We start from the raw sequence: 27,043 nt of genomic DNA, 5'->3' as shown, positions 1-27,043 counted from the left end.
GGTGAGGCATCAGGATCGCTTCACTATCAGTGTAGATGCAGGGCTGGCTGGCTGACACATAGAGCAGGAAAGTTCCTGCATTGGGGCAATAAGTTCGTTTTGTATCTACTTCTACACAACTGACAGATGGGAATGAAAGAATAAATTGATGCATATCTCAGCAGGTATTCGTTTCTAGACATCATTGTAGGAACTCCTCTTCTAGTTTTGACCAATGGTACGTCCTGCAGGTAAACGTGACTTTTTTTTTATGTACATATTACAGAAATGTGACGATGCACAGGCTGGTTGTAGGCCCCAAGCTGTAGAGGAAACTTATGAAATTCATGGAATGACAAAATGAAGCCTTTTTTCTTTGAAAAAAAAAATCTTTATTTCCTGTATGTACAAAATACACAATTATTGTTTGAATCATGACCTTTCTAAAATATTTAGAAGCTGTAAATCACTGCCTCCTTAAAATAGACACACAACTAGTGGAATTATGCTTTGGCACAAGTAATTAATATATTATGAACATTAGAATTGTTGAATTTTTTTTCATGGAATAAACAGCAATGCCACAAACTCTAACGCTGATGATTTTCTTTCTGTTATCGCAGTACCGACAGAAGTATTTCAGAAGCCAAACCAGACTGTGACATACCTGCCTCCCCTCTCTCAGAATTAAGTTATATGTTTGGTACCAAAAGAAGTTGGACACTTAAAAATTTAACACAGAGAGCTCAGTTATTTCTTTCATTATATGGTGAGGCAACAAAAGTCATGACATACCAATATGTACTATTGCATACACAAGGCAAAAAAGGGAAATCCATTGGTGGAGCTGCTACCTGTGTGCAGGTGATTCATGTGAAATGGTTGCCACTATGATTATGGCTGCACAATGGGAACTAACAGACTTTGAACACTGAATGGTAGTTGGACCTAGATGCATGGGACATTCCATTTCAGAAATCATTAAGGAATTTGGTAGCACCTCTCCTGGGTTCATGATCATATCAACCGGACTCTAGATGACTGTAAATCCATGGCCTGGTCAGATGAGTCCCAATTTCAGTTGGTAACAGCTGAGGGTAGGGTTTGAGTGTGGCCAAAACACAATAAAGTGATGGATCCATGGTGTCAACAATGCACTGTGCCAAGTTGGTGGTAGCTACATAATTGTGTGGGCTGTGTTTACATGATATTGACTGGGTCCTCTGGTCCAGCTGAACTGATCATTAACTGGAAATGAGTATGTTTGGCTACCTAGAGACCATTTGTAGCCATTCATGGATTTCATGTTCCCTAACAATGATGTCATGTCACTGGGCCTGCAATTGTTCATGACATGTGAAGAACATTCTGGACAGTTTGAGCACCATGGTCGCCTGACATGAATCCCATTGAATGTTTATGGGATGTAATTGAATGATCAGTTCATGCCTGACATCCTACACTGGCAACACTATCGCAATTATGGACAATTAAAAAGGCTGCATGGCTCAGTATTTCAACGGGGAACTTCCAATGCCTCGTTGAGTCCATTCCACGTCGAGTTACTGCTCTGCGCTGGGCAAAAGGTGGTCCAACACAGTATTATGTGGACTTTTGTCACCTCAGTGTACTGTATTTGTTATAATGCTGGACATAAACAGAACTGATCAACTTACTGTAGCCTTCCACTACATTAGTATACACGCTAAGGACAAAAGAAAAACATTTTGCCCCATGAAAGAATTATCTGAATTGGATGGAAATCAGTACTTGTGATGTACATGTACAGACAAACAAATGTTCAGAATTTCAGAAAAACTGCATCATTTCTACAACAGAAAGAGCTTCACAATTTCAAAGAGTCAGTCACACGTTGATCCACCTCTGGCCCTTATGCAAGCAGTTATTTGGCTTGGCATTGATTAATAGATTAGTTGGATGCCCTCCTGGGGGATATCATGACAGTTTATGTCCAACTGGAATGATAGAGCATCAAAATTCCAAGATAGCTGGAGGGTACTGCCTATAATGCTCCAAACTTCCTCAATTGGGGACAGATCCAGCGACCTTGCTGGTCAAGGTAGGTTTTGACAATGATGAAGACAAGCAGTACAAACTGTCACAATGTACAGGCACTCATTATCTTGCTGAACTGTAAGCCCAGGATGAGTTTCCATGAAGGGCAACAAAACCGTACAGACTATCGTCGATGTACTGCTGTGCTGTAAGAGTGTATTGGATGGATCCTGCTATGGCAGGAATGGCAGCCGAGATCATCACACCTGGATGTCAGGCTGTATGGTGGGTGTTCACTGTTCATTCTCTAAGAAGCTGTTGTGGCAATAGGTCTGCTCTCTTGCTGTTTACACTTCATCGTCGTGAATTGTAAGGTAAGCATTTTATTTATTCTCATATGAAGTCACCTTTACTTGGAGGAGTGCGAAGGACTTGCACGTGGTTGAACACAAAATTTATTGATACTGTTTATTCCAGATGTCCAGCGAATCTGAGTCAGATTTTCTGTGGAGCGGTGAGGAGCTGGAAATTTTCCAACCACAAAAAAGACAGAGGATTGAAAATTATTTAGAGAATGTGGTGCCACACTATAGTGACAGGGAATTTATAGAACATTTTTGGGTGCGGCGTCATGTGGCAGATGATCTTAGCGAAAGCTTTAGGAATTCAAGATTCTATAATTATCAGGCAGGAGGATATGGGAAACTGCTCCCACTGCAGCATATCTTGATATTTTTGTGGTTCACTGGCCACAAAGCTGCAGGTTTCAGGGATGTCACAGATAGGTTTAACATCTGTATTTCTTCTCTGCAATGTGTTATACAGAGAGTTACAAACTTCATAAGTGATTTAGGAAGAGTAGTTATAAAGTGGCCATCCGCCGAAGAAAGAGCAGAGATTGAGGCTCATTTCCAGGGAAATGGATTGCCTGGTGCGATTGGGGTAATCAACAGTTCACACATTAGAATTGATAGACCTCAGAAAGATCCCCAGTTGTATATGAATATGAAGAATTACTTTTCCTTTCAACTGCAAGTAGTTTCTGATCATAATCGATGAAATAGGGACTTATTTGTCGGCTTTCGGGTCTCTGTGCATGATGGGAGAGTGTTCAGGACGTCCACACTCTACCAAACACTCAAAGGAAAGTGCAGAGATTTTCATTTTTTGGGTGACAGTGCCTATCCCTGCACCAGAAATTTATTAACACCATTTAGAAATAAAGGGAATTTGTCCAGAGTGCAATGTGACTTCAATATGGCACTCTCAAAAAAACAGGTGTGTTGTAGAACATTGCTTTGGCCTGTTGAAGCAGCATTTCAGACAGTCATATCATGTGAAATTAAGGAGTGCTAGAGAGATGGCACACTTCATCTGAGTGTGCTACACAAACTCGCCATGGAAGATAACTTGGAGTTAGAAGATAATGAAGGTACATACAGCAATAACTATATCATTTCATTGTTTTACTACATTTACAATAATTTTGCAAATGCTAACGACATAAGCTTAATATACAAATAACTTTTAATTCTTTTTAGTGTATTTAAGTATCTGATCCTCACAGGTGAAGAAGATGATGCACCGGCTGAAGAACCAGTAGTCAGCTTTTACAACAGGGATGATAGAAGTGCCATTGCAAAGAGGAATATGATTGCAGCACAGTTGCATATGTAAAAGCAGCACCAGATTCCCCATCACGAACATATTACAACAAATGTAAGTAAAATCCTATCAGATAAAATTATACACTCTGATTAACAACTTTAGTTACTATAAATTTGAAGGTTTAATGTTCAGTGTCTAAGAATTTCATCCATTCATTCTTTATTGATCAACAAATCATTTTGGGTACAGAGAGTACTACATGATATGGGACAAGTCATACTTGTGAAACATTTAAAAAACACACAACACCAAATAAATACACCTACACTCACACAACTGTATGATAATTATAGATTATAGAATATAGTATTAGTATATTCAAAAGTTGTTTGAAATTAAGGTCAACAAGGCCTCATTAAAATTAGTGGATAAATTTAAAATCAAATTCAGAACAGATAAGCATTATGAAATTTATACAACAATGATTTGCTGGATAAAGATAAGTACATACAAATACATCAATTTTTAACAGTTGGTTAGGCCTTATTGAAATTTACATTTATATTATAGTATATTATAGTAGAGAGAGATAAGTGTGCAAATAGATTACACAGAAAAATCACATTCAAAATATTCATGTTACAAAAACATTATTTTAATAATAATGACTTAGCCTTATTTTAAAATGTACTGCGTTGTTGTTTTTATGTTTAGTGGTAGATGATAAAGTTTAATCCCCATACATTTACACTATCAGCTATATGCTGAAAGGAAAGGGTAAACTGTGTCAGCAAGTATTTCCCTCCAGTGTCGTGCTGGTTGTAGTCCAGATTCTGCTTCAGGCTGCCAATATTTAGCTTGGTAAAGCTTGGTATCTCCAATCTATACTGGCATGGAAGTGGAAGAATATCTAGTTTTTGGAATACTTGTTTACACAAGTCTCCCTGCTTTTTAAATAACACTATCCTCACAGCTTCATTTTGGAACTTAAATATTTTATTGGAATCAGAACTGTGGCCACAGAATATGAGGCCATATGTTAGGATTTAGTGGAAAAGCATGGTACACTGGTGTTAGGATATTTATACTCATCAGTTCCCTGACTGACAAAAGCATAACACATACTTTACTGAGGTAGCAGTACATTTGATTTTTACTATTTTTTCCCTCCAGGTCATATCACAGATGTGGATGTTAATTAGAGAAATATCAAATTTATACACAAAATAGGACAGAATGAATGCATAGGTAATTTTACAAGAGTTAAAACAACTGTGCTTCACTATGAATGACACTTATAAATTAATGCCTAGCAGTTCATTGTAATCTAACAAAGCTATGAAGAAACTGCAAGATTAAAATTTCTTAGGGCCAATAACATGCAAAGCATTTTTGTAAAACAAATGACAAGATATAAAAAATGAGTAATGGATTTCTTTTTTTTTAAGTTAAACAGGACAAATGACAACAGCCTAAGAAATGTAACTTCAGATATGTGGGGACAGATGAACAAGCAATATCTTAGCCATTAATTATAAATAAAAGTAGCTCTCCCCACCCCCCTCCCCCAGTAAGGTTTCAAATTTAGGATTCCAAAGGCAGAAGCATTGATCAGTGTGAGCTGTTCTGAAGGGAAGACATGTTGGGGAGAAAATACTGGAGGAAAAATAGAGCAATGAAAGAACGACTTGCCACACAGTCCAGAATTGACCAAAGTATCTATTTGGGGACAGACATTTAAAACTTCAGATTTTGGTTTATTTGTAGAATACAGGGGAAATGCAAACAGTCTACAAAGAAGATTACTTATAAATCACTTTTGCCACCTGCCCTAGACTATTGCTCAAGTGTGAGAGACTCATACCAAACAGAAAGAGGCATATTGAATATACAGAGACTGTCTGAACAAATGGCCACATGTTGGATTCATGAAAGTGTCACAGATGGTTTAAATGAACTGTTAGACTAACAGTCACAAAATGTCCCAAGACAGCCTACTTACAAAGATTTAAGAACCAGTTTTAAATGACTGTACTAGTCCTCTACATATAACTCCTTTAGGGATCGGGACAAGATTAGACCAAGTGCAGTTCACACAGAGGCACTTAAACATACATGAACTTAATGGGAAAATCTAATAACTGGTACACACCCTCTGCCATGCATTTTATCAGCAATAGTGGTAAATACCTATCAAATTCCAACACTTATCACTAACAAACCCCTATTTAAAGTTTAAGTACCTAGCGGAGAGTTCAAGATATAATTAGCAAAATCTGCCTTATGTAAATTATAAAAATAGAAATGGCACAATATAAAGAAAAGATTTAAAAATGAAATTTTGGAGGGTAACTCATCCGAGCCTCGAAATACTTCCTGAGGAGCATATTCTGCTCCAGCGTTGCCTTCAGCAAAGAACGTTTCACTTCCAGGCTTGCCCCTTCCAACTCCAGCCTCTCTTTTTTCCTCTGGTCTCTTTTTCTGTCTTTCCTGCTCCATCTGAAGCCTCTCCTTTAAATATTTGCTTCTCTCTTCTTGGGCATCTCTTGCTGTGCGACTCTTGACTTCAAGCTTCTTGTGAGGGGGGTGGATGTACTTGCAGAGTCCTTAAATATTAACATGCAAAAAAATTATTTACATGGTCATGCATAAAAATTGCTTACATGCTCATGCATAAAAATTGCTTACATGCTCATGCAGAAGTGTGGCATAGAGAAGTATTCCATCATAGTAATGTTAGCACTTACCTAGCGATGAAAATAATTTAGTACACGAAAGAAGGCACTAAAAAATAGAGTAAAATCAGATTTTCTTGGATAAAGAGAATGAACACAGTCAAACAACAATTCTTTTAAGCGCGATTTTGTTACTGAAAACAATTTTCATATCACTAATAAACCAGTTTAATGTAAATACCTCTAGAAGGAATAAGGGAAGACTAGAGATGTCTGCAATACTTAGAAAGGGTAAAACGCATATTAAGGAATGAAAAAAATAAAGGAACTACAGCGCCTCTAACCAATTAAATTATTGGCATTAATAGTGGGGAGGGAACGTACTGCATGGTTCAAGCTGGAAAATGGGCTGCGACAGGGAAGTGCACTTTCGCCTTTATTGTTTATTATTGTTATGGATGAAATCCTACAGCAAGTATCAGATGCAATTGGAGATCATATAATTTGAAAGCAGTTCTTTTTGCCGATTTTTGCCGATGACCTGATGTTATGGGGAAATTGCGAGAAGGAGGTGCAAGAGCAGTTAGATGTATGGGACGCAATGGCAGCACAATATGGAATGCATTTCTCTGCAAAGAAAAGTGAAATAATTGTCACAACAAGGAAGAAGAATAGGCCAAATGTGGATATAACTTGTGGAGGGGAAAAACTACAAGTGGTAGAGAACTTCAAGTACCTGGGAAGCATGATTGAAAGTAAGGGGGGAAACGCAATGGAAATAAATGAAAGGTGCAGAAAAGCAGGGCAGTTCTACAAATGCATTAGGGGGCTTATTTGGAGCAAGGAGGTGCCACAGAAATCCAAGGGAATTATATACCGAACCTACTTTGTCCCCATATTGGCATACGGAAGTGAGACATGGGTAATGCACAAAAGCGACAAAAGTAGAATACAGGCTAGTGAAATGAAGTTCCAGAGGAACAGGTTGAGTGTAACAAGACGAGACAGATTGCGAAATGTGTATGTGAGGGAAAGACTAAAGGAGGAACCAGTACAGGACAGGATAGAAAAATCAAGGCTGCAGTGGTATGGACACATGAAGAGAATGGATGAGGGAAGAATTCCAAAGAGGATGTTTGATCTGCAACTGGAGGGGAAGAGGCCCAGAGGAAGACCAAGAGATAGATGGGTGAAGGGAGCGAAGGAATGTGTGACGAGAAGAGGAGAGAACTGGACGAAGGTGGAAGAGGGGGAATGGTGGAAAGACAGAACACGATGGAGAGGCTTGTGTTCCCGACAGACCCAGCCAGTGGCTGGGAACTATCCAAGATGATGATGATGAATAGTGTACAAATCAGACTGGGGTCACATTTGCTTGGAAAGCAAGAAATTTGAATGGAACATCAATGAGTGCACTGAAAGAAAAAAATAAAATAAAAGTTCACACAAACATCCAGCATACTCCCACAGTTTCCACTGAGAGAACTGACCAATCGCATAACTTTGGACCGAGATCTTGCAAATATTAATCAAAACATTTTTTTTATATTTACATATATTGGTAAAACAAAATTGTGATACCTCCTGTTACCTTGGAGGATGAATTGAAAAATTACTTATGCACATAAACCATAAATTGAAGGATACAGAAAATAGGAAGGTCATATTCAACAAATAGCTATGAAACTGCAATACTCTCACCCACGTGGACTCTTAGCATTTAGTAATTAACAGCTAGGACAGTACAAATGAAACTATCAGAAATCATTTGCTTGGAAAATACTCCATGCAAAGCACTTCAACATACTTTAGTAGCTTTGTGTGAACGTCATAAAATGCAGTCTCAGCAAGCAATACGCATATTTCGCTCAAAGAATTAAAACTTTCCAGAGTCAACGTGAGAATTAGAAAAAACTAACCTTCGTCGAGTATCCTGATGGCCCGGGAACAGCCTGGTCGCTTGGCTGGTCGCTGCCTCCGCCACAAAGTCTAAAGAAAATAAAGCACTGTGTTAATGTACATCAAAAACCGTTATAAACTAGAAGTCTCTTGAAGAACTTCACGTGATGACTGTACGAAGTATCGAATGTAACTTACTTGCACCATCAAGCAAAACCTCCGGGTAAACGTTGCTTTTGTTCTGAAAGATCTCTTCCATTTCTTTCATATACACGAAATCTTTCCGACCTCTTCCGGATTTCTTGTTGTTGTCCACTACGCCCTTATAAGAACGTAGCATACATCGCCATTTATTTTCACACTGCGCTTGGGAGAACATCTTTCCGAAAGCTTTCTTGATATAAATGGGCATTGCGTCCCATAACTGCTGCTTCCGCTTCAGATCTCGGCTCCTACCGAGCCGTTCATTATGAATTCTATAGAATTCAATTACTTCAATGTAGCTTCCCTGTCCCACAACGGTTCCGGTGTGGGACATGAACAAAAGAGTCCTTCGGTACAAGGTGAATGGAAAACCAAGAACGCGTCCATTACATCGTGGTCTGAAAATAACAATTATGTAATAGAGTTTCTATATTCTCACCCATAATTAACATACACAGAACACTTTTTTACAATTAATTAACAAATAATCTTACCTTGCATCACCTCGTCCCCAGAAAAAAGCATTGCTGTTGCTGCTGCACGTGGTCGACGCTCAACGGTAACAAATGAAGAGCAGGTACCTTTCACGTGAGACCAACCAGAAATGGGCCGCCAGGAAGTGTACGAGCAGCGCAAGTAGCAAGCGCGGAAGTTCTACGTCTTCGTAGCCGCGCATGCGCAGTAGCGCCTTGATTCTCGCACTGGAAAACTGCTCTCTGGCAACTGCTCTAACGAACCTCTGTCATTACCCAACTCTGTCCACTGTACTGTGTTCCACCTCGGGTGTATCTCCAAAATGCTAAAACTTACGGAGGGAGACTGAGTAATGATTATACATTCATACTATACATTATTGTTATCAGCGATTCCTCCTTACAAGAATGTAATGCCTATAATTCTGCCAACGTATGTTTGATATGCACGATTTGCGTATTATGAAGCGTCGATATTAGGCATACTAAGCGGCTAAAACGGTGTGTGGTGCCAGTATTTCACACAATTATTAATTGAATTTAAAAGATTCAACGTACTGTCATAATCTATTCATTAAGAGGTATAGGTATCATCTTACGTTAAAGTTTACTGCAATAACTCAAGTACCAAAGTCAGAAACCGTGTCTGTATTTTGAGGCAGCGAGAAAATTTTGTATTTATCTTGTATTTGCGAATGAGAGCACTTAATGACTTCCCGTAAACTTTAAATTTAATTTCAAATCTTTTCTAAACAGTTTTACAGCTACATAGTATAATGAAAGGAAGATACACTATGTGATCCAAAGTATCCGGATACCCTCAAAAACATAGGTTTTCCATATTAGGTGCGTTGTGCTGCCACCTACTGCCAGGTACTCCATATCAGCTACCTCAGTAATCATTAGATATCGTGAGAGAGCAGAATGGGGCACTCCGCGGAACTCACGGACTTCGAACGTGGTCAGGTGATTTAGTGTCGCTTGTGTCATACGTCTGTACACGAGATTTCCACGCTCCTAAACAGCCCTAGGTCCATTGTTTTCGATGTGATAGTGACGTGGAAACGTAAAGGGATATGTACATCACAAAAGCATACAGGTCGACGTCGTCTGTTGACTGACAGAGACCGCCGACAGTTGAAGAGGTTCGTAATGTGTAAGAGGCACACATCTGTCCAGAGAATCACACAGGAATTCCAAACTTCATCAGGATCCACTGAAAGTACTATGACAGTTAGGTGGGAGGTGAGACAACTTAGATTTCATGGTCGAGCGGCTGCTCATAAGCCACACAGCACGCAGTCAAATGCCAAACGACACCTCGCTTGGTGTAAGGAGCATAAACATTGGACGATTGAACAGTGGAAAAACGTTGTGTGGAGTAACGAATCACGGCACACAATCATAGTATGAAGGCTTTCACGACCGGATGACATATCTTCTGGTAAACCTTCCGGGATGTAAGGTCGTTTCATGGACCACGACCTTACATCCCGGAAGGTTTACCAGAAGATACGGCACACAATGTTGCGATCCGATGGCAGGGTGTGGGTATGGCTAATTCCCAGTGAACTCATCTGCCAGCGTGTGTAGTACCAACAGCAAAATTCGCAGGCGGTGGTGTCATGGTGTGGTCGTGTTTTTCATGGAGGGGGCTTACACCCCTTGTTGTTTTGCGTTGCACTATCACAGCACAGGCCTGTATTGATATTTTAAGCACCTTCTTACTTCCCACTGTTGAAGAGCAATTCGGGGATGGCGATTGCATCTTTCAACACGATTGAGCACCTGTCCATAATGCACGGCCTGTGACGGAGTGGTTACACGGCAATAACGTCCCTGTAATGGACTGGCCTGCACAGAGCTCTGACGTGAATCTAACAGATCACCTTTGGGATGTTTTGGAATGCCGACTTCATGCCAGGCCTAACCGACCGACATCGATACTTCTCTTCAGTGCAGCACTCCGTGAAGAATGGGCTGCGATTCCCAAAAAACCTTCCAGCACCTGATTGAACGTATGCATGCGAGATTGGAAGCTGTCATCAAGGCTAAGGGTGGGCCAACGCCATATTTAATTCTAGCATTACCAATGGAGGCGCCACGAACTTTTAAGTCATTTTCAGCCAGGTGTCTGGATACTTTCCATCACATAGTGTAGTTTATCACTTATTAAATGTTACTTTTGCACAGGGTACAACTTCAGTGTCAAACATGATGTTTTATTATTTCCTTATTACTAACTTTTTCCTAACTTACTATTTACTACTAACTATTTCCTTACTACTGACTACCCACTTTGTAGCTGTTTTGTATCAAACATTCTCGGATTTCTTGCTGCGTCAGTTTAGGGTAAAACCTCGATATTTCGACGATTACCTGTATTATCTTCGGCCGACGAGTGTGGCCGAACGGTTCTAGGCGCTTCAGTCTGGAGCCGCGCGACTGCTACAGTCACAGGTTCGAATCCTGCCTCGGGCATGGATGTGTGTGTGTCCTTAGGTTGGTTAGGGGACTGATGACCTCAGATGTTAAGTCCCATTGTGATCAGAGCCTTTTGAACCATTTGTATTATCTTCCTCAGGGGCAGCTGACTGAAAACTGGCTGGCTGGCTCGCTGGCTCAGTATAACGAGTAACCTAAGCTAGTAGTGGAGCAGGATAATGGAGACTGAGTCGCTGTACCTGCAGGTCCTACGGTGGATGGAACATATGGGCCTGACGGGTTGGTTGAGACCTGGTGGATGCGAAGCATCTGGAGAATTTCTATGGGGAATTCCTAAGAAATTCGAACAATATCTCTACTGCCTGGGGACTTAACAGATCTGGATGTTGGTGACGCGGCGGAGATTGCCTTGGACAGGGACTGCTCTCTCCTGCCGACACGCACCTGGCTGGACCACAAAAATGTGTTCCCAGTCAGACAGGTTGGCGATTGATGAGATTCAGGTCCTTCCTAGGCACTAGTGAGCCCAGGATCCGGTCGCGCCTAATGGGGTCGTATGGCTCGTGCAGAGGAAGAGAGGAAGGGGTTTAGTCCAGATGGAAGGGGTGAATGGATATCGGTTATCCAAGTGGGGTTAAGACCCATCTCGGAGGGACGCAGCAATCTTCTGCAGCACAGGTTGAAGGTTCCGCTCATCAGGGAGCGCCAAGCATTCATACAGTGACGACACATTCAGCTCCTCAAGAAGAGGGGGGGGGGGGGCATCGTGGGCGTCTCATCGTCTTGCGTCTGTTGTTCATCCCCTACATCAGACTGGGGTGCAGACATGTCCATATCCATTGTAGGTGACAGGGCCTCGTTTGCGGCAGGGGGGGGGGGGGGTGCGAGTCTAGGTCCTCCTGCATGGTGGCGTCCACTCCCACCGGCCGCCTCACAGGGGTGGCGGGGCCGAGGACAGGCGTCTTCTTCTTCAACACTCGCAGCTCCTCGCGCAGCTGCGGGAGTTGGTGATGGGCAGCCGCGAGTTCGTCCTTCATTGCGGCCCTCTCGGCCGCAAAGGCGGCTTGGAAGCTGGCCAGGGCTTCGTCGTCGGCGGCTTGTAGGCGGCACGGCCCACTTTCCTCGCCAGAGCGGGGGCCTTATATGGCCCAAAGACGTCTTGTGGTTGGTCGGTAATTACGGCTTGCTGTCACAGATGGTGTCAACGTCTTCGCTGGTGGCGCCACTGCTCCTGCCATAGCATAAACATTAAGACAAATATCTCGAGCTCTTCTCTGCATTGAGAGCTCGCTTCTATGCATCACTAAAATTATATCCGCTGTCACAGTCGAAGATTTTCTCACACATTCTTATTTCTACAGCCTCTTTAATCAAAGAATCCCAGTTTGTAGGAGCTTTGGACAAAAATTTTGTTTCGTCAAACAGTTCAGATGGTTCAAATGACTCTACGCACTATGGGACTTAACATCTGAGGTCATCAGTACCCTAGACTTAGAACTACTTAAACCTTACTAACCTAAGGACATCACACACATGCATGCCCGAGGCAGGATTCGAACCTGCGACCGTAGCAGCAGCACGGCTGACGATTGAAGCGCCTAGAACCGCTCGGTCACCGTGGTCGGTGTCGAACAGTATTTAATGTTTGTTTACCAGCCTGTGTTCAGCAGCTGCAGATTTCTTCAGTTCTCGAATTTTAATATCTCGTTGTCGGAAACTATGCGGATAGACTGAACAATGTGAATGCTATCGCACTCACAAGGGATGTCGTAAATCCTACGGATGCTGAGGCCGAGAGTGTCCTTAACAGTGAGTAGCGTCTCTTTTATCTTCTTAGGAGGATGGAAAATAGATCTGATACCTCGTCTTCCCAGGACTGCGTTTAATTTGCAGGATGTAGCACCACAAAAGGGAAGGAATGCAATCGGTAACTTATCACATGAATGTTCAACATTTTCACATTTCCTTTTCTTGCAGAACGCTTTGTTCATACCACACGACCAATAGCCATTCTTTTGGAAGACATACTTCAAATGATCAATTTCGGAAAGCAAGTGGTACTGGCCTGAAACCGTTTTTGCTCTGTATGACAGTGTATTTCAAGCTGCTCTCTTGTGGACTGGATTGTGAAAACTCTGGGCGTTAAAATATAAATCAGTGTGTGTCGGTTTGTGGTACACTGAGTGGCCGAGACCTCCATTTGACTTCCATTGTACCAAAACATCTAAAAATGGCCGTCTTCCTTCTCTCTTTGTCTTGAAAGTGAACTGGATGTTTGGGTGCATACTGCTCACATGCTCGTGAAGTGCTGAAGAGCTTCTGAACCATGTAGCAAGACCATAAACATGTCGTCAGTGTAACGACAAAATGAAGATGGACAAAGGGGAACCAAATTTAATGCACGTTCCTCAGAATGTTCCATACAAAAAAATTGACAATTTCAGGGGACAACAGAGAACTCATAGCCATCCGTTCCATCATTCCATAAAACTTACTACCGCGCAAGAAGTAGGTGGTCATAATAACATGTGACTACAACCTCATCGTTTCAAGAGTAAAATGCCCTGCCATCAGTTTCAATGTGTCCTCAACAGGAACTCCTGTAAACAGTGAGACCACATTCAGGCTGTATAAAATATCGTATGAGCCAGCTCTAATCTGTTTAATTTTCTCAATTAAAATCTGAGAGTTTTTGATTTGAGGTTCACAGCGGCCAAGTATTGGGGTCATCAACTTTGTTAAATATTTGGCCAGGCTGTAGGTAGGAGAACCAATAGCAGTAGCAGTTGGCCTCAATGGAATATCTTCCTTATAGACTTTAGGTAATCCGTACAGCTTAGGAGGTACAGGAGCTCGTGCTCTAAGATTTCTTATGGTATCCCCTGGTAGACTTGAATTCTTCAGGAGCTTCACCGTTTTTGTGATGTGTGACAGAGTTGGGTCCCAGTTTAGGCATTGTACGTGCTATCTTCCAACAACAATGTCACTTTTCTGTGATAATCAGTGGTGATAAGAACAACCGTAACATTTCTCCTGTCAACTGGAAGCAAGAAAATATGTTCATCTTTCCGCAATGCACATAGCCCCTCACTCTCTGTCTTAGATTCTGGTGGCTTTGCTGAGGCTAAACTGCGACTGGTGGTAAGTCTTACGTCGCTGTCGTCGTCGTCTTGTGAGAGATGCCGCACCGCCTGTTCCACTCCACTAATGAACTTTACGACAGGTACAGTGTACAGTGTAGGAGCGAGATGCAATCCTTTATATTAAAGGCCGAGATGGCTCCTTCGTCCAGGTGCTTGCCCGACAGGATGATGACACCGATATTTGCGTAGTTGCAAGTCACTCAAACTTCTTTGTTTGTTTAGCTGTTATATTGCTATGGTGATCTCGTTGAGTTACCGTCGACGTATCAACCCTCTTCCAGTCGGAATATGAGGGAAGTGCAGATGAAAAGAGATGGCATGTGTAGCTAGTATCAAAATGTACCACTGAAGGTACCTTGAAAATTATACTACGCTACAACACATGATTTAAGAGAGAAACTAGCTTTTCACGGAATGTTTAGGTTTTGGCTTTTTCATTACTACGTGGGTGAATAATCGAAAACTAATAAAAACCAACATAATTACGGCTTTACGAAAAAGCTTGATTGGTCCTCACTACATAGAAGAGGCGCTGAGTTGCAGGAAGACACGATCAAGGAAACATGAAAATTTTCGGCCAAAAAGCCTTCTTCGTAAGTAGAATGCATACACACACATTGCGACAAGCACATGGTCACTGCCTCTGGCCGCTGTGGCCATGTGTGTTGTGCGTGTGAGTTGTACTCGTGGGACTGTGTGTGTGCTTTCTATTTCCAAAGAAAGCCTTTTGTCCGAAACCTTGAATGTTAAATATTCTATTGATTGCGCCCGTCTGCAACTCGATGCCTCCTCTATGTGATGAGCAGCAATCTATGCTTTTCGCAGTATTGTTTTTATTCCATCCTGTACTCTCTGTTGTACAACTAGAGTTTTTACGTCTTGAACCACAAAGCTCTTACATTAATGGGACGATGCGACTTGTCAACGGACATCTACTGGAACAAGTCAGCAGGTGTGGAATAGCTTATCCCAGGACGGTATTCACCATCTGTATCATTGATTGGATGCCAGAGTCAGTGGCTGCACTGGCACCCCTGGACGCTACACTACGTATTAATATCGGTGTTTCAGCATCGGTCGATGTCTGGTGACTCAGAACCGCTTTTGTTATTGTTCTGTAAATGTAATCTTTTCGTTTACGCCATATGAACTGCTGCAACATCAAATCTTGAGTGAACTGTAAACTTCTAAAAGGGTGTGCTACTTGTTTTCAGCAGTTTATAAATTTTTATATCACATATATTAAAGAAGTATATACCCTGAGAACATCGAAACTTCATTAGAGTATTGTGTAAAAAATATGAAGTAAATCGGTCAAGTACTTTTCGAAATTTTTCGTAACAGTTTTAAACAATGACTTGTCTTTATATAGTAGTACATATTTTTGGATTAGCGCTGCTGCTTTTTCACGATTCTCAGCTAAATTTATATTTCGCACTCATTCTACGATACGTTCCAGGCAGGGAAGGATGTTCTCTGAAGCGGCGGTTGGAAGCACGGCTACCTGTCAACGCCGGCCAACACGTCCCGCTTTTGGGAGATTGCAAACCTTGGTGTGTGATCAGAAGGACTAAAAGTTGTAATTTGTAATATTATTGGTTTTCAGATACTTTGCACGAGATATTTGTCATAAAAGAAAAGGACAGCCAACGAGCTGTAGTGCGTAAAAATGCTAAGCATCATAGCGCGAGAGTAAAGAGTCGAAATATTTTTTTTAATGTGCGCCTATATCAAAACGCGCGTCCAGCGTTTAAATACTCTAAATAAACGCTATGACCCGCTGGGCGCAGATATTTAAAATCATTGCCGCAGCGCTTGATAGCAAGAAGCTGCGAAACAGAAGAAAGAATAATCAACTTTTGTTAAGAAATATGCTAGAGACTTCATAACCCTTGTACTTTTGGTTGCAGACATGTTAAGACGTACAAGTTGTATTTTTATTTTGTGTAAAAACTATGGGTGAGGATACAATGTACTTACGCACACGCAAGGACATTTAATTTTAAGAAGGAAAGGACTGACAGAGCAGCGATTATTCGACTGTGCCATCCACAAAAGAAATATCAGATGTAAGTCAGGCATTTATTGTGTATTTGGCAATGTCTAGTAGTTTAAAGCCAATTTGTTCAAAATATATTATTATTTTACGATGCAGTAATTTTCTTCTTATTCTTTTCTTTCACTAACCAAAAATGATGTTCAATTTGTATATGAGTTTTGTTACAGGTTCACTCTTTATCGCGGTGTCTCGATTGTGTTTGGGAGGCCAGTAATGTGTTCAACTTCCGATCTGTTAATCTTTCTCTTACGAAATTCCACTAATTTGGTTTCATTTCCATTTTTATATTCAAATAGATCCCTTAGGTATTGTCATCGAAGATTCTGATTGCGCGAAGGCAATCCGGGTCAATAGGTCAATTAGGAAAACCCCTTCGCGTAATCTATCCGTACATCTTCTGAACACAATCGAGAACCGACGCATCGGTGATCAATTAATAATCTCTCTCTCTTTTCAAGTCGTACTGAAAAACGGCCACACAGGATAGCTGTAAGTAGGCAATCTGATGTTAGGTTGCATTTTGCCAGTAAATATTACCAACCAACAGTTACAGCATCACTATTGTTATATACTACTACTTCGTATCCAGAATAAGCAAGTTCCTAACGGCAGAAATTTTATATTCTCGTGGTTAAGATAAATGACTAATTACACATGTGATATTTAATCTCATGTTTTCTCAATCCTATAAATAGCCTTAGCAGTTTATAACTACTATCGCATAGGTATGCCGCTGTTGGCAGTTAGTCGGCCCTCCCTCTCGAGCATTTGAGACAGGATGTCAAAAATTTAAAAAATCGATTTTTTAAAAATATTTTCATTTTGTAGTGAATATCTTTCTGAAGAGTTTGATATATGTATAAAACACATACATTCAATGAAATGTAAGACATGTTATTTGGTATTACAGTATCCTTCCATCGCACGTCACTGTATTTTCCTCTGTGGAATTCAAACGTGTTTGTTTTGTAACAGAAGTCATGAAACATATATTCAGGACAGTGGAAATTAAAATGTCTTGTGGTGCGTCTCCTGCACCCAGTCGGTCGGTTTGACATCCTGCCCCTCTTAAAAAAAAACTTACAATTAATACTGGGTGGGATTATTTGTGACGGAGGAAATAAGAATTCTTCAAAAAGTCTGCACTCTTTATTATCTATTAACTAACAATTTTTTCTTTTGTATGAGGTAAAATTAAATATAGGAAACATAAAACCAGTAAAGACAAGAGCCAAGCAAGACAGTACACGTTACTTCAATCCTTAGGTACCAGCACTTTTTCTCTCTAATGTTGCTATAGCTTTACATGGCGTGATTTCCTTTCTGCCAAAGAATCTCATCAGAGTTCGTCAAACATTTTGCTACATGAAAAATTAAAATGTCGTTGTCTATTACTGAAAACGCTGTTAAAACGAATAGTGGTGGGGTTTGTCGATTGATTACGTATATTTCGCCACTGTCTGCTAGATAAAATGAAATAGGCCTTTGTAATAATGTAGTAATTGTAACACATACGAAATAAGCGAGACTTTTGGCACAAATGCTAACTTTTATCTACCTCATTTACATTATTAACACGACAGTATGTAATTCACGATGTACCAATATCAAATGCCTACTAGGCCTACTATAAACAAAAAGTTTTATGTTAGGAAATAGTTTCACATTTCATTCATATGCTCCAGTTCCTCAAGCATGAATCGAACAGTATTACTATGAAAATTGTATGTAAATTTGGAATCGTCATATTCTTCCATATAATTTGTGTGATGTCTCAGTTTCTTCTACTTCCTCGTTCTAACAAACGATCTTGTCAACACGAATTCTATAACTATTCCTGCCGCTGTCAAAACTTATTCTCCGGTTAACTTCGCTAAGCGTTCCAGTAGTCCAGCGATCTGGCAAAAATTTTCTCTCAACATTTCATTTTCGCGGATAGATAGAGAAGATAATACGTAACCTTTCTTACTTGTTATTCCTGCTAGTAGTTTATTTCAACTCTGTTAGTCTGAATCTATGGATTTCGCTAGCAATTATAACAACGGTAATTCGCACACCAATCAAGGACATGAGCAAACAGTCATTGGTATTCACCTGTTCGCGTTTATTCGGACCATCTCGCATGGCCCCGTCCCCTATTGCGTGCGGGAAAGCTAGATGCGACAGGGATTACCCTGTCAGGGACATCACGTACACTATGTACGCATTCAACAATCAACATATGATTCGTTCAGAAGTCAACTTAGGATGTGTTCAAAAATGTTCAAAACCCAACAGGGATGTGTTTCAAATCATATGAATAATCGATATACCAACGTCCACTGGTTGCTAAGCGCTTTGTGAAACAAGGTTTTTTTCTTCTCGGATATGAATTTGGCGCCCCCCTGAAATTGCCGCCTGGGGTAGCAGACACCACAAATGTGAATGTGATATTCTCCAGAACAACTTCGCTCACCGATGTTTCCAGGAGTAGATGACCGACAACTGTATCATGCATCATAAATATAAATCTAGTTGTGTATGACATTTCAATACGCATATTCACAGCAGCAACAGGTGACTGTCAGGATGCCCTAATACTCAAAAGCTGAATAAACTCAATTTTGTTGAACCTGTACATATGCTCAGTGAGTATAGCGAAAAGCTGAAACATAATTTAGAACATTCTTCTGTGTTACAGGACTGTAAAATACAATACATAATCACCTGACTGCTTCTATCTCAAAAATACTCACGAATAAAATAAGAAAGATAAGTAAATCTATTTTTGTCTCAGTTATTCTGGATGAAATAACTCATATGTGTTATTTCTCATAGGTCTCTTCAGTTTTTCGTTATATCACAGTTGCTCGTCAAGTCGATAGAAGATTTTTAAAATTTATTTTATTTATTTATGTAACCATCAGGCTCTCTCTTACATCGGACCAATGTTCCACACATGCAGCATTTTACACATCATAGTTGCATCTTGACAGTACTTTGAATAAGAAAAATAGCTTGATCTAGTGACAATAGGAATAAAGAGTAATAACTAAGACCTTATAAAGTAAATACTGGCAGTATTTTTACAATAGCTGCTATACATAAAAATCATGATAAAAGCAATAATAACAACAGTAAAAGAAAAAGTGAAGTAGTAATGGTAAACATAAGAAAAATTGGCAATAGTAATGAAGATTTGTGCAGACGTACGTTAATATATTGGCGTATAAAGTAGATGTTTACTGGTCTGGCCGGCCGGAGTGGCCGTGCGGTTCTAGGCGCTACAGTCTGGAACCGAGTGACCGCTACGGTCGCAGGTTCGAATCCTGCCTCGGGCATGGATGTGTGTGATGTCCTTAGGTTAGTTAGGTTTAATTAGTTCTAAGTTCTAGGCGACTGATGACCTCAGAAGTTAAGTCGCATAGTGCTCAGAGCCATTTGAACCATTTACTGGTATGGTGAGTTTTGGGGACGGGAGATTTAAGGAGGCTGCATCAGTTAAGAAAAAAACTGGGAACTTAGGAAGATCTAGTAGGAAAGAAGGAAGTAATGGGGTGAAGTGCATTCATGTACAGAGGAGGCATTACTGTTGCTTAAGTAGATACATCATTAATTGTTTTTCGAAGCCGGACATGCTGCTAAATTCTCTAATATAACGAGGGAGGTTTTTCCAGAGACGGATTCCTGCTACTGTAAAGGACTTTGAGATGGTGACTGAGCGATGAAGTGGAACAGAGAGGATTTTATTATGATGGGAACGTGTGTTTCTGTCATGTTGTTCAGACATGAGCGTATAGGACAAGGAGAGGTATGAGGGACAGTGTAAATTTGTAAGGCAGTAAATGAGACAGAGTGTATGGAAATCTCTGCGTTTGTCTGCACGCAGCCAGGACAGTTGTGCATATGCTGGTGAAATGTGATCAAAAAGTCAAACATCACAGATATATCGGACGCTGCCATTCATGACCAGTTCCAGACGTCGCGAATTTTCGTGAGAGAGACCTTGTAGGATAATATCGCTGCAGTCAATGATTGGGAGTATAAGCGTTTGTACTAATTTCTTTTTCAGATCCAAAGGGAAAAGTTTTTTATATTTTTTTAGCGCATGAAGAGATGCTGATGCTTTTTTGCACTCTGTCCAATTTAGATTTTCATCTGTTATTACTGCTGAGGGAGAGAAGTTGATATGTGTTCCATTTAGGATTAGAGATGGTACGGATTCTCGATGGTTTGGGTTAATGAGCTTAGAGTGACCAACAAGTTTTAGATGGGTTGAGTTTTAGTACTATGTTCTGTGCCCATTTTGATAGTGCACTGAGGTCAGTATTGAAATTATCAATAGCTTCCTTAAGATTGATTAGTTTTGCATTAGATACATCTGAAGGTCATCAGCATACATGTGATGTTTGCAATAGTTCAGAACCGATGACACATCATTGACATACAGAGGGAAAAGTATAGGACCTAATACTGAGTGTTGGGGAACACCTAACGCTACCTGCCGCCATTCTGATTCTATATTTCCAGACCGGTCTCGTGCTGACGAGACGTCATGTATGAGCGAAACCATTGCACTCCACTCGGTGAGAAATTTGGACCGCTAAGTTTGGCAAGTAAGATGTCGACGTCGACAGTATCAAATGCTTTGCTGAAATCTAAGAAGAAAATGGTAGTCGCTTCTTGTGTATCCATGGCAAGTTTCAGGTCATCTGTCACCTTTATCAGTGCAGATGTTGTGCTTCGATGTTTATGGAGACCTGATTGGTATTTGTCTAGTAGGTTGTTGGCAGTTAGGTAGTTGGTTAGCTGGTCATGGACTGTATATTCTGAGGCTTTTGATAGTGCAGGAATAATGCATATGGGGCGGTAGTCAGAAGGTGCTGTGGCAATGTACTTGGCTTAATTTGTCCCAGTTTCCAGGCCTCAGGGAAAACATTTGTGATTAAGGAATCGTTGAAAATGTCTGTTATAGAGGGCAGCAGTGGATCAATAATAAGATTTACCATCTGGATAGTGATGCGGTCATGTCCAGTAGATGCTGATCTAATCCGCATGATGGCTTTCTTGATAGTATTGCAAGTGATGTGCTGTAGATGGAGTTTTTCTTTGCTACAGTCGTTCGTACCCATGAAGTAATCAATGATTCTCTGTTTTTTTGTTTTTTTGTTTTTTGCGGTTCAATTGTGGTTGTAGGTAATGTGAAGAAACGGTTTAGTTCTTCAGCTGGGATCATGGGATTTTCTGCAACTTTTATTTTGCGTAAACCCAGACTTTTCCACAGGATAGCTGGTCTGCATCTATTGTCAGTTAACGTACGGACATGCCTGAGCTTAGCGTTTCTCTCCGCTTGACTGACTATGTTTCATTTCTGCTTGTATACAGTATGTTTTGCAGGTGTAGGATGTATCTTGTACGCTCGATGTGCAGCGTCTCTGAGATTCATGAGCTGTTTTAGTTCACGAGTCGGCCTAGGCCAGGTTTCCGTTTTACTTTTCTGGTCTTTATTGGAGCGTATTTGTCATACAGTTGAGTAATTTTGTTAGTGAAATCCTGTGCGCTGAGAGTGGCAATGGGCATCCAAATGGCTTTTTCACGTTACTTACACAGCAAATAAACAGACATCATGCTCAGTATATTGTATTTACTAATATTTTCAGAAAATACTTGTAAAGGAATGGCAAAGGAAAACTTGCGATTGCAAATAAATTTTCATAAAGGGCTTGCAAGACGTACAGAAGAACTTCGCATATAAAATTAATTACTTTTATCATTTTACTGTTATTGATATACACATGCTAGGCTCATACACTGAGATGACAAAAGTCGTGGGCTAGCAATATGCACTTAAATAGATAGCGGTACTGTCGGGTCCACAAGCTATAAAAGGGCAGTGCAATGGTGGAACTGGTATTTGTAATCAGGTGACTGTTGTGAAAACGTTTCCGACGTGTTTATGGCCGCTCGACGGGAATTAATGCATGGGACATTTCAGCTCGTAAATCGTTAGAGACTTCACTATTCCCAGGTCCATAATATTAAGAGTGTGCCGAGAATACCAAACTTCAGGCATTACCCTCACCACGGACAAGGCAGTGGGCCATGGCCTCCACATAACAGTGACGTTTGAGAAGAGTTGTCATTGCTAAGAAGCAAGCAACACTGCAAGAAAAATCCGCAGACATCGATGAAAGACGGACGTATCTATTAGGACAGTGCGACGAAATGTGGCACGGCAGCAAAAAAGCGACGTGAGCGCCTTTACTAACAGCACGACACCGCCTGCAGTGCCTCTACTGGGCTTGTTACCATATCGGTTGGACCATAGACGACTAGAAAAGGGTGGCCTGCTCAGATGAGTCCCGATTTCAGTTTGTAAGAGCTGATGGTAGGGTACGAGTGTGGCACATACGCACGAAGCTATGGACCAAAGTTGTAGGCAAAGCACTGTGCAAGCTGGTGGTGGCTTCATAATGGTGTAGGCTGTGTTTACGTGGAATGGACTGGGTCCTATGGTCCAACTGAACCGATCATCGACTGGAAATGATTATGTTTGGTTACCGAGAGACCATTTTCAGCCATTCGTAAACTTCATGTTCCCAAACAACTATGTGCCATGTCTGCAAGCCACAGCTGTTCACGATTGGTTCGAAGAACATTCTGAAAAAATCGAGAAGAATTATTTGGCCATGCAGATCGCCCGACGTGAATCCCACCGAACATTTATGAGACATCATCAAGAGGTCGGTTCTTGCTCAAAATTCTACACCGACAACACTTCCGCAATTGTGGTCGGCTATAGAGGCAACATGGCTCAATATTTCTGTGTGGGCTTCCAACGACTTTCTGAGTCCATGCCACGTGGAGCTGCTGCAGTACGCGGAGCAAAAGGAGGCCCGACACGGTATCAGTAGGTACCCCGCGACTTTTGTAACCTCCGTGTATTCGTCATAAAAACGGTGGAAGCAGTAATTTTCCTCATGCTTTATATAAGCCGCGTTTTTGCAGTTATGTGGTTATTTCAAAGTTTATAGTAAAAAACAAACTTGGTTTATATTCATAACAGGTTTCTTTCTTGTCGCACAGTTTGACAGTAAATCACCCTAATGCATCATTTCATCTAATGTTGGCGAGGATAGCTCGTGATTTACAGTGCAGTGTATTTTCATGCAGTGTTCTGAGGATGTGATTTTTCTCTCTCTCTTGACACGACTAGTTCTGAAAGTTTCTGATCAAGTTCTTTTAAAAATGGTTCAAATGGCTCTGAGCACTATGGGAAATACTTCTGAGGTCATCAGTCCCCTAGAACTTAGAACTACTTAAACCTAACAAACCTAAGAATATCACACACATCCATGCCCGAGGCAGGATTCGAACCTGCGACTGTAGCGGTCGCGTGGTTCCAGACTGTAGCGCCTAGAACCGCTCGGCCACCCCGGCTGGCCAAGTTCTTTAGCTGACGATAAAATCAGATATTGCAGGGTTACATTAGCGGTGTTTATTCGTCGGGGGGAAAGGAATCTGTTCAATACTGCACGATGGCAGCCGTTCCACATCTTGAAAATCTCGTCCTGTAGTTGAGAATTTGTTTGTCCTGCCCAGGAGCCAGGTAACAGAAGAAAATTATTCTCTTGCACAAGACGTTTAAGCACACAAAATGGAATACATTAAGTGTTATCTCAGTTTAAGTGCAATGTAAGTAACGTAAAAATTGAAACTAAAAATAAAGATGCATAGCAACTCGAAGACATGACGTGTCGGATTACCGTTCCCCTCTCTTTCCACTACGCCGATTACTGCCTGGAATCTACGCTAACACTAATAGCTTATGCTTCACCCGACCTACACCAAAAACGTTTATTTTGCTAAGCGCTTGGTCATTTGGAAATCCTATTGCTATCAATTTTATTTCTAGTCAAGACCTACTCATACCATATGTATGAACGGGGTCGGTGATGACGAATTGATGAAAATAAACAGTACTACCTGTAACCTCCACACAATCCTAAAAGATTTCTGTGGATTATTTTATTCTTTTTCTTGTTTAATATCACAGCTTGTGGTTACGTATAACTATGGAGAAATATGCCACAAAAGTGTTAATGATCTGTTAAATTTTATTTCCAAGTAGACTCCAATCTGCATACTGTGAAATTGTAAAACTCTCGTAACTTCTTTCGACTGTTTCTGTATCCAGTGCCTCAATTGAGAAGCTTTTCAGCCGTAAAAAGGATAACAAAGACGATGTTATGTAGTTAAAAAACTCAAGAATGGCTTACAAAGTTAGCTCTTTTATTAGTCAAAAACAATCTCCTCCTGTACTTATTGTCTGTGTTCTGGTAATCAACGAATTCGTCAAAGAAGTAATTTCATATTTAAAAACAACATTTTACTCTATTGTAACTGATCATCGAAATGAAAATTTCAGCATGTGCCACAGGTGTACGCTGTCACTGATTATAGAACAATGAAAAAAAACGAATAGAGGGTGTAAAGACAACTGTCAAAGAGAATAAATGAATAACTGAGCTGAAGCAGTACACACTTTGCAGCGGGAAATCGCAAGATTACGTGTATACCGGGTTGAGGTTAGGGTAACACTTCATGAAAGACAGGCTGTGGACCCTGAGCTACAGATGGCACCAAGAGATGTATGGGGACTTCGTCTATTGCTAGTACCGCTTGGAAATTATGCACAGCGACATGAGCACTATCTGCCATTATCAAGGAATAACTTTAGTAGGTAAGTGCTGTGCAGGAACTTCGGACAAATAACACATACACACGCAAACACCATAAAAACTAACGCCAACACAAACCAAATGTAATAATCAACGGGTGAAGTAACATTAATTATCTTCCTCAGTTTTTTGGCAAGAGAGAGCGCAGAATTCCATGGAGAACTGAAACAAGTACCACCATCTCTATTTACAAGTTTACTTGGTAATTGAAACTGCTCCCTTAATAATACTATCCTAGCAGCTGGAAGTGCATGCCAAAATCTTCGTGTTATGTTCCATAGGATGACTTGTGCCAAGACGATGTTCTTTGTGGATTTACTCGGTTGTTGTAAACTTGTGTGATGCTTATACTCAGTACACTTGTCCACCACAGTCCTGACAGTATGAGCAGTACCGGTATATTACAGACTGCAACTGGAAGGAATATGGCAGACACCCGACTTGCGCAAACCAAGATCAGCCTTCGTTGGGTCTGAAACGACTCTGATCTTCGATGGTGGTTGGAAACGCATTTCGTGCCGTATTTCCGCAAAATACGACCAGCTCTGTTCGAAATGCTCCCTGCGTAAGGCAAAAAGGCCAAAGACTTTGGTGAGCTCAAGGTGGATTAACTCAGCTGACAAACTCTGAGATGACTTTAGCTGTGTGAAACAAGGTACAAAGTACCCCTCCACACTGAGCCGGATGTTGATAACTATCAGCTTGCTGATATAAGTCACTGTGAGTAGGCTTCCTATAAACTGTATGCCCCAGCATAACATCAACCTTCCTCCCGACCAGCACGTCAAGGAAGAGAAGACAGCCATGCTTTTGCACCTCATTCGTGAAACAAATATTCAGGTGGATTCAAATCAGGTGTTCTAAACAGTCGCTCAAATTGTCACTGTTATGAGGCCAAACAACAAAACTCTCATGTACATATCTGAAAAAACACGCAGGTTAAAAATCGCCGATCCAATACACGTTCCTCGAAGTCTTCCATAAACAAACTGCCAAAAGTGTAGGTCAACTCCATCTCGTAGTACTGGGCACTGAATAAAAAGTAATTCGAGGTCAACACGTGCAGAATGAAGTTCATTAATTCAGCGCGAAACCTAACCTCAGTCAACTGTAACGAATCAGGCAGAGGAACAAGAGAGAAGAGAGGGATCACATCAAAACTTACTAGAATAGCAGAGGCATTCAGACGCATTCCCTCTAATCAAAATAAAAAATCCTCCGAGTTTTTAATGTGATCCTTACATAGACATGCTGTAGGGCTCAACAGAGTAGCAAGTTGTTTTGCTACGCTATATGTCAGAGTACCAGTGTTGCAAATGGACAAAATGGAACCCTTTCCTTGTGGACCTTAGCAGACCATATCACCTAGCAACAACAACACAGTAAGAAGTAAGACTCTTGACAGTCTCCTGCGACAAGGAACTTCTCCTCAGGAGGCTGTTAGCCTTTCTCCCAACATATTTTTGTGTTAAATTCTGTATGGAAGCCTGCTCCCTCACTTTTCGAAACATGGAGGGTCAAAGTTAATGTTATCTCACCCGTTGGTTATCAGTTTCACTATCAATAAATTCTGATGAAGGGAAACAGTGGTTGAGAAAGGACTGAGACGGTTATTCAGTCTTTACATTGAGGAAACCAAAGAAAAATTTGGAGTAAGAATTAAAGTTCAGGGAGAAGAAATAAATACCTGGAGGTTTGCCGATGACATTGTAATTCTGTCAGAGAGAGCAAAGGACCCGGAAGAGCATTTGAACGGAATGGGCACTATCTTGGAAGGAGGATATAATATGTACATCAACAAAAGCAAGACAACGATAAAGGA

The 27,043-nt window shown here is 40.9% G+C and overlaps 1 protein-coding gene across 1 annotated transcript in view; it reads right to left on the bottom strand.

The window, feature by feature from the left end:
* LOC124776145 overlaps window positions 1-27,043 on the bottom strand; it is a 104,931-nt gene that overhangs the window by 9,716 nt on the left and 68,172 nt on the right. Inside the window, exons 4-6 of the mRNA XM_047250982.1 lie at window positions 12,235-12,437; window positions 8,198-8,267; window positions 5,977-6,209 (exon numbers count right to left, since the gene is read on the bottom strand). Of these exons, the coding sequence (XP_047106938.1) occupies window positions 5,977-6,209; window positions 8,198-8,267; window positions 12,235-12,437 (506 nt within the window). The remainder of the gene's footprint in view (window positions 1-5,976; window positions 6,210-8,197; window positions 8,268-12,234; window positions 12,438-27,043) is intronic.

Source organism: Schistocerca piceifrons, chromosome 2, assembly GCF_021461385.2.
Source record: "Schistocerca piceifrons isolate TAMUIC-IGC-003096 chromosome 2, iqSchPice1.1, whole genome shotgun sequence".
NCBI lineage: Eukaryota > Metazoa > Arthropoda > Insecta > Orthoptera > Acrididae > Schistocerca > Schistocerca piceifrons.
The sequence above is the reverse complement of the archived record's forward strand: the minus strand, read 5'-3'. Positions and strand labels throughout refer to the sequence as shown.